The sequence below is a fragment of the Pteropus vampyrus genome, unplaced genomic scaffold, assembly GCF_000151845.1.
Source record: "Pteropus vampyrus isolate Shadow unplaced genomic scaffold, Pvam_2.0 Scaffold78, whole genome shotgun sequence".
Taxonomy (NCBI): Eukaryota; Metazoa; Chordata; class Mammalia; order Chiroptera; family Pteropodidae; genus Pteropus; species Pteropus vampyrus.
In genome coordinates, this window is record NW_011888859.1 from 2,994,551 (window position 1) to 3,003,750 (window position 9,200).

Here is a 9,200-nt window from a genome sequence, read left to right on the forward strand (position 1 = left end):
GCACTTGGAACAAAATCCAAACCCCTTACAGGACTCACTAGTTGCCACATAAACCATCTGCTATTGAGTTATCTGATCAGTTCTTCTTATGCATCCCCTGCCCACTCTGCTCCCCATGAAACAAAAAAATGCTGAAGTGTATAAATATGAAAAGAGTCACACACACACACAAAACTAGAAAGCCAAGCATTGACTCAAAAGCAGGAAGTTATAAAAATGAAAAAAAAAATTGAAGACCATTTGGTAACGTTTAAAACCACCCATGTCCACTTGGCCACATATACACAGTAGGAACTTCTGCATTGCTGCCAGACCAATAAGGGGATAAACCTATGGCCCCTCACTTTGGCTCAAGTTCCACTGATTTAGAAATGGCTTTACTATCAAATATGAAAATAGTCTTTATTTTGTCTCCCAATGTTGTTTTCTATATTCTACATAAACAAAAAAAAAATTTGGTCAAAAATTTTGATAAAACACTGTTCTTGTAGCATAGCATTTAAAGGAATGTCAAATATGACTGATTGCAAAGCCTTGCTTTTTTCATGACAGTTGCGGGTTCGGTCTGGAATGAACTCAGTGTTCTGACAGAACTCCTGTGCCCACGAGCAGAGGTATGCCTAGTTTATCTGACACCCAGAGCAGACCATTTTAAATACCTTCGCCCCAACTCTTCAGATTGTTAAACATCTAAAACCTTCACCTGTAAATTTACTTCTCTCTGAGTACAAGGATCTTCTTTTTCCTATTCTCTCTCTTCTGAATCTACATATCTTTAGTTGTGACCTCCAATTCCTTAAACCCCTTATATATTCCAATCTGTTGATGTCCCTCTGAGATTACATACCTCCAAAATCTAGATTATGCTTGTCATCATCTTCAAAACCCTTGCCTTAGTGACTTCCCTCCATCTCCCATTCATAACCCTTAGCTTCAGGAAAAGTAATATGAAGTAAGGAGGAAAAAGATGAGAGAAAGGTCTGACAACTAAAAATGAACTAATTATATTGTACAAATTTACAGATAATCGGTATTATTTCATGCCATCTTCTAGAGATCTTTAGCCACCTCACCTGGAGCAGAGGAAGTAGATGTTTGGGTCATCAGTGACTGAGATTATTAATTATAGATCCGAGGTTTTCCTAGGAGTAAATAGTCTCATTTTCAGATCACTTTTCAAATTATAGCTCAAAAATATAAATCAATAGGAAATCTTCTAGGGACAAAATTAAGTGATAGAGATACAAAGGTCAAGATCAGTCTTCACCTTGATAAGCATGCTAAAGAACTCTCCAAGTCTCTCCTTTAATTTCTATTTCCACTGCCACTTCAGCTATTATAAAAGCTTCCAAACTCTTCTAATTTCCTTGTTTTTAAGAGAATAAATCTCCTCTTATTCTCTTCTACTCTACATTCGAAAGTTAACATAATTTTTCTGAAGTATAGCTCAATTTATGATTACTCTGGTTGGAAATGGTCACCCATCATCTATTGAAATAAATTAACGACTAGCTCAGTTTTCAACATCATCCAAACTTCTATCTTTCCCACGTCTCCTCTCTCTACACACAGAACCACCCACTTAGATCACATCTTAGATCACTTTGCTGCGATCGTCCACATTTTGAGTCCCTGCACACTTTTAAATGCCTCCAGTACTTTATATCTCCTGGTAGCATTTATTTTACTCTGCTTTCTTTGGTTAAGTGCATCTTATTCCTCCCACTCTCCCTATTAGATGTTAAAATGTTTTAGACTAGAAATTGTATCTTGCTCATCTCTGTATTCCTATTACCACAATGTACTTGAATAGATATTAGGTACTCAAAAATAAAAATAATGCTAAATTGAATGGAATTCAGTATTCAACTTTTTCTTTTTATTATTTTCTTCCTAAAGAGACATGCCACACAATTCCTATAGCAATCTCTGAAGTAGCTAGCTAAAATAATACAGCATCTGTACTTTTTGCACTCAGATTGTATAAAAATTTTTGTAAGATTTGTTAAATCCCCAAATCTGGCTCCTTTATGCCACTGCCTGAGATGTCATGCATGCTCTAGTGTGCTTGTCTCTTCACTAAAAACGCTTTTTATTCAACATGATTCCCAGATTAATTGTTTATACCTGTACTTGAAAAATATATTTGAATAAATTGGGTTTCATCTTATTAGTGGTTATTAGCTATTCACCATCCAGGGTATAGTCGCTCCATTTATGGAGTAAGTATAGTAAAATTTTCTCCATGTTGTTATCATATTTAAGTAGAGACATATAATGTGAGTGATCATCACAAAAGCATAAGTCATGGGCCAAATAATATCTTTAAAAAAAAAAAAAGTTATAGCATAGAGAAAAACTGAGATGAACATTTCATTAACCCCAATCACCCCTTTTCCCCAATGCCTTATAGAGAGACTGAAGAATCCAGGGAGCTCTGGGGCTCTGGAACTCTGAAACCACCAATGTGGAAAGGCAATTAACATTCTGAATTTTTTAATAGTTTACACAGCAGGGTAGAAACGCCTAAAAGGATATTTAGATTCAGCATAGAATTCTAGCAACCACATTTTAATTGTATACAAACTCCAAAATATGTCTCTCATTGTCGAAATAAAAAGCAGGCTATATTTCATGCTATTTGCTTGTGTCAGGGCTCAGTTATTAATCTTTAAGCATCTTTTCTGAAATAGTTTCTTTCTCTAGCAAACAAATCTTGAGCCTGGGGCTTAATTTAAAATCTTAACTCCTGTTTTGGGCCATATTGAAACTTCTATCAGTCCCTGTCATGAAAACATCCTGAACGATATTTCGGTCACAGGAAATTCAAGGCTTTTATTTCTTTTTCTAATTGGCAGGAAAAAAGTAAATTTTAAAAGTCAGAAAAATAAAAAGCTACTTTCTTCTCCAATACAAATAGGTTAAAAAAAAAAAAAAAAAGCAAAATACACAATCTGATTCTCCATAGCAAGTCATCAGAAATACAAGCAAAGACTGAGTAGCTGTTTCCATAGCAATGACTTTATGTAGTTTTAGCTCCTCTGGGAATTTAACCAAATCCTCAGCAGCAGAAGAAAATCACCAGCAAAAAATTTGTATCATATGGTAACTGCCAACAAATCAGTGAGAGAAGAATGCTTTTATTTTCTCTTTATTTCTACTGAGAGAAATAGCTTCACATCAAGCTGTTCGAAGAAGCATACAGATTCTATTGGGCACTCTGCAGTTAACTCAAAATTTGAAAATACAAGGTGTCTTCCTTCTTAGGTTGAAAGCACTGCAAGTACCCAGCCAGGCTCTGCAATGCATGCATCCCAAGAGTGACATTTAGACAAGGGTAAGAACTGCACACAACTTCCTATGACTCTCAAATTAGTCATCCTAGACGAAACTTTCAATCTGCAGAGTTATCCCTTGGGAAAGAAATGCAAATGGAATCTTATTCTCTATTTTGCTTTCGAAGCCATCTTCATCCTGGTGTGCTGCGGGTGTGGGTGTGAGTATGGGTATATGTATGAAACTGTTCTACCTTACGGCCCAATGACTATGAGTTTTTAGCGGGGAAAGAAGAGATGTGGTACTTCGATTACTTTCTCTAATGTTACCAGTCCTATATCTGGAAAGATTTTCTAAGGATGAAGTTAGAGGCCATCGAGTTTGAGATATTTAAACTCTCTCTTCAGTGTGTCTTTGTGAGAACAAAGGTTATGATCAATATGCAATATGCAATTAATAGCCAATGAAAATGATTGTCTCAGAGTGAGTAAACATCTCCAATGACAAGGAGTGCATTCCTTCCTTTCTGAATGTTTTCAATGTTCAAAGGAAGTTTTCTATGCTGAACCTAAAACTACCTTCTTTTTAGTTGTACCACTGGCCTCAACTTCGTACTTCCGAGCAGATGCAAATGAAGGCCATTCTTCTCCATAACAGCACTTCACACACCAGAGGCCAGCATGCGTCTACCATTTTCCATTCCTCAGTCAGAACTTGACCCCTCCATATCCCTCAGTGGCATTACTTCCATTGCCCTCCGTATTATATATCATTCACCAATAGAAATAGATTGGTTTGCCAATAACTTCATTCACTCTACTTTTTTAAAATGTAAAGTAAATTGTTGGCCCGAGTTAGGGGTGTCAAGCAAAAAATGCCATCAGAAGCCAGGCAGATAACTCGACTGCGTGAAACTTCTTCAGGTAAGGCCACAGGGAGTGGTGACAACTGCGGTGACTTGGAGAATGAGTTCTCAGCCTCGGTATTCAGATTCTTTAAAATACTGTACACACATTCACACACACACACACACACACACACACACACACACACACACACACACACCCCACACACACAACTGGATTCGCAATTGTAATCCTTGGCCTAAATTACTCTGATATCAAATACTAAATTAATAAGGTACATCTGAAGATTTGAGAACTTAAAAAAACTTTACCACTCTGACTAAGGATCATGGGAATATAGCTAGTCAGCTTTCTCTCAACAGCACCCTGAAAAGACACAAACCAAACTCATCATCTTCTCATTGCTCAGTATCTCATATCAGGTGAGCTTGTTCTACACTAGAATGAATAAGGCACAGACCATCAGAAAAGAGACATCATGATTGAAACTAATAATAAAAGAAAAGTTAGTCTGAATAAAAGATAAGGACCAACTATCACAGAGTACTAAGAAAGCTCACGTTATTAATTAATTTTTAGACTCTATTAACTCTTTCCTTTGCTAAGACTTAAAATGTGGGTGTTTTTGTTTTTGTTTTTCAAAAACATAAACTGTGCTCTATTTTGTGTTTAAAAGCTCTGTGCTTTCTCCAAAGTGTACGTCAATTGTCTGTCTCCCTGTTAACCTCACGGGCACCTTCAGGAACCCGCTAGCTGGGCCAACCAAACTTCATCTGTGGTCATGGCCCAGGAAAGATGGTTGCTTTAAATTTGTTTGGAACCATGGAGGTTACGTCATAACTATCCCCACAAGCTCCAGAGCATAGCACATGGAGCCAAAAAGAGACAAGCCTTTCCTCAGATTGGTGAAAAAATATCAGCGTATGATCATTTCATAAGTATTTGGTTAGTGACGCTTATAAGAGGTCATGATTGGCCTCAAAGCTTCCCATATGCAAACTCCTCTATAGAAGTAGCCCCTGGGCTTAGCTGCACCTGACTGTCCAATTACTGCATCATCATTCATGACTTTTAACACTCTTTTCACGAGTTAACATTAGAGTTCCACAACCACACCAAATATTCATTCTCTAAAGAAGAGTAAACAATTTCTTGGTTTACCTCTGTCCATCATCTTTGATCCAGTAGGCTTGTCTGGGACACTAAGATGGTCTAGGTTGCTACTCAGTGAGGACGTGTCATCGCTCGATAAAGAGTTCAAAAATCCACTTTCCGACATGGCAAAGCTGTTTTCCAGGGCCTTGCAACTGTTTGCCTCCGAGGGTGCAGGTGAGTGAAGCTGCACAGCGATTGCTATTGATTGTCCCACATCTTCAGCAGTGGATGAACTGTTAATCATGTTGATCCAAGACTGTCTTTCTTTAGATAAGGAGGTCAAACTGCTGGATGTCTTTATTGTACTTTCCAGGGAAGAGAAAGAACACGACGCTTCACTCGATTTCAGGGAAGATGAAGACGCCTGCTGTGCCTATTTTGCATAGATAAAATCCAAAAAGAATAAAATAAATCATGATTAAACCAGCATTCTCCACTTTTCGTATTCAATAAAGGTACCCCAGTGTTTCAAAAAGTGGCCAGTAATAAGAGAGTCAAAAGAAAAACATATTAGGTATCTGTATGACAGACATTATGATACCATTTTCTAAAAACCAATCTGTGTCACTCTGAATTCACTGTTCTAGGATCTGAAAGATCTCCATAGCATGATTTACCCTATTCTTCAGTGTTCTCCAGAAATTTAAAAGTCCTCTTGGGAGAGTTCTTTGGAAAACTGAAAGATTGTTTGAACAAAAAGTAGATTGCAATCTATCACTGAATTCTCACTGATTGAGCAAAAACTCTTAAGAAAGGTAATTAAGAGAAAAAGCAAAAGCTAGAGCCAGATAGGAAGCAAAATCATACTAAGTGAGTGGAGACCAGTGATGTTGGGCAAAGCGCATCTATTTCAATCCTCAAATATGTTTCACATATTTCTTCGTACTTCACCAATATCGGCTCATAACTACATAGGTTAAATAATGTTGTCATTTCTCTTTGATATTTTAAAAACTTTAAGAAACTTTCACCAGAGAAGACAAGGATACATTCTCAGGCTCCTGATTAATGAAAAAGAAATCAAAAACTGCGCCACGGACTATGAAAAGTAGGTTGATAATCTAGGAGCTTCCTAAAGCAGATTGTAACATACAGTTTAAGGATAAATGGCAATCCTTGGCAAAAGTTTCATCAATCCTGATGCATTGATGGAGAAGACATCAACGCGGTACCAATAGTCTTCTCTTGGGAAAGACTTCATTTGTCTTGAAATCGCAGACTTCTGAGATTTTATCTTTGTTACATTTTGATGTGAAAATATATTTGGAAAATGGTGATGGTAGATACTTGCTTTTGTCTTTTTGGAGTTGTTTTGTTTTTAATAACCTATATAGCAAAATAATGACTTGGCAATAATATGTTGTCCTCCATTTTTCATTTTATTGGTGAGTAAAATCCAAAAATCTAGAAACCTGTGCTCTCTGAGTTGCCCAATGTCTCCAAGGGCAGATGAGACAGAGAAGGCATTTTATGGTTCAGTTTCATTATATCATCCTACGGAATACTCCTGTTACTTTCAAGCATCCAAAACTCCAAGGATGTGGGAGGGAGGGAACTGCCAGAAGGAAGAAGCCAAAGGGTAAACTAGGGTTTTCTCCTGAAAAACCTCAAGATCATTACAACTAACTCAGAATGGCTGACTTTGTTTCAAACCAATTATTCCCAAGAATTTTGTAAGTTCTAAGCTCTGAGTTCTGTTGGAAAAAGCCAGTATGTAACCAATGCATGCCCAGTTGCTGCATACTAGACATGAATTGTTCAATAATAAATAAATCCACTTTTTAGTAGCATGACTTTGAAATATCCAGTTAAAATACTAACTCATCACACAAATCTTCTAAATAATAGTATATTTGCAAAGACATGAAAGCTTTCCATTCAGGAATGTGTCAATGAGCTTGGGAACCAGTTGCCTTAAAACACTCCAACCATTTAATAACTAAGAGATCAAAGAAAGACCTATAATTCACTAAATAAAACCCCAGTTATCAAGAGGAAAAAACGCAAACCCCCTCCCCAAACTGTCCAAACAAATGCCAGGAACAGTTTACACAATACAGAACCTACAAAAGAAATATTAACAAAAATACCCATTCAGACCCAGTCCTGACACATTCTTCTATAGTGAGCTATTTTGGTAAATCGCTTGGCTTCCATGTGATCAGCTAGCTTCCTTTTCTGAAAAGAGACCAAGCACAAGCATTTCCTGTTGCCCCTGCTGATACTCTCTAATTTGATTACAGCAAATTAACAAATGGGCTGTTTGAGCAGAAAACTACACACAGTTGCTGCAGCACATTCCATAAGCCTCTGAACCTGAAAATTCTGTTTAAACACCTAAGGAAAGACAGGTTACATGCACATCAGAATTGGATTCCTGTTTGTGGTAATACTCAAAAACAGTGCAAATCATTTCAATCCATTTTTTCCTAGCATCATAGAATATGTATAAATTTGATTTTTAAATAAAGAAAAGAAAAGTGAGCCAGAAAAAAGGAGAAGAATAAGAAGGTGGAGGAGAAGGGTAGGTGGAAGGGGAAAGAGAAGGAAGAGGAGGAATGAGGAGAAAAACTGTAGAGAAGGAAAAAAGAAACGAGAAAAAGACTAAGTGTATCAGGTCAGAGAGAGTTTTCATTAGAAGAGAGATTGACAAAATACAAACCAAATGGAACTGGAGCACGATTATTCAATATGAGAACGTGTTTAATGGATAGTGTGGTGCCAAATCATAGTTCGCTGTTACCATTCTGTAGCTATGAACAGCTACGTGTTAAACAAAGAACTTTTAGCTCATTGCCTTCTGTGAACCATCCATGTAAGATACTCATAAAACTCCCCATTGCAAGTCAAATGAAGGTAGAAAGGTGTGACAGTCTCACCCCTGTGTGGTCAACACAAGTCCATTCTTCCAGTGTCGGTTCAGGGACCAGCTCCTCCCAGAAATCTTCTCTGGGGGCTTCAGGGTGAGACAGGGAGCTTTGACTGGTGCTCCTGAGTTTACTTCTAGCATACCAAGTGGACTATTATTTTAATCGTCAACTGATACTGTAATTGCTGATTGATTTGTTTATTTTTGTTGGAAAGTTGAGAACAGGCTGTTTTTAATCATTTTTTGCATTTCCGTTTGTTGTATCTGTGCCTGACACACAGTTGGTCACAAATTAAGGCCAAGAAAGAGCAAACTAGAGAGCCAGTGGTGTGAAGAAAAACAGCCCCGAGTAGTTCAACCTCTTACTGAAGAGCACCCTGAAATTCCCTGTACGTTGCTATGGATGATTTATCCTAATCCTTGGATCTAAAAGTGGCTGGTACTGGCTGCAAAGATTCTCATAAACTGTTCTCATGATCTCAAACAAAATTATTATTTTATTTATTAGAGATTGATAATTGTAGATGGTTTCACGCATTTCAGAACATTTGGGATTTAAATATTTTATTTTTTAATGAGAAAATTAGAGGCATTTTAAAGATCTTAGTGTTAATGAAGAAATTATGTATATGGCTACATTAAAAATTCAATATGACTTTCTCCCATTTTCTGTATGAAACACTTCTATTCGTTGAAGAAGCATAGTTCAAATGCTAATTAGCTACAAACCCTATTTCTTTATTGTTTTAAAAACAGAAGTTTGACATGGAGAAAAATAATTTTAAATGGCCACCAAAAGCCTGTAATTGGGAAGAAATGAGTCAGTATATAAATCTTAAGCTATATTAGTCAAAGCATATAAAAATGGAAGATAAAAGAATAATTTAAGACCAAACATAATAAAACTAATTTTAAAAAAAGGAACATGCACAGCTTTTCTTTCCTTTTATTAGCTATATTAATAAAAACAAACCAGCCCATTGCTGGTAAGCCCTAGAAAGTATTGTTTGTATTTCTACCACATGCTAGTAGAA

At 36.8% G+C, this 9,200-nt stretch overlaps 2 protein-coding genes across 2 annotated transcripts in view; one reads left to right on the forward strand and one right to left on the reverse strand.

Annotated features, from left to right (window-relative positions):
• The window catches only part of OPRM1 (opioid receptor mu 1), a 159,764-nt gene that overhangs the window by 112,200 nt on the left and 38,364 nt on the right, over window positions 1-9,200 (forward strand). The window lies entirely within an intron of this gene.
• IPCEF1 (interaction protein for cytohesin exchange factors 1) overlaps window positions 1-9,200 on the reverse strand; it is a 75,102-nt gene that overhangs the window by 23,226 nt on the left and 42,676 nt on the right. Inside the window, exon 8 of the mRNA XM_011362713.1 lies at window positions 5,304-5,670. Coding sequence (XP_011361015.1) covers window positions 5,304-5,670 — 367 coding nt within the window. The remainder of the gene's footprint in view (window positions 1-5,303; window positions 5,671-9,200) is intronic.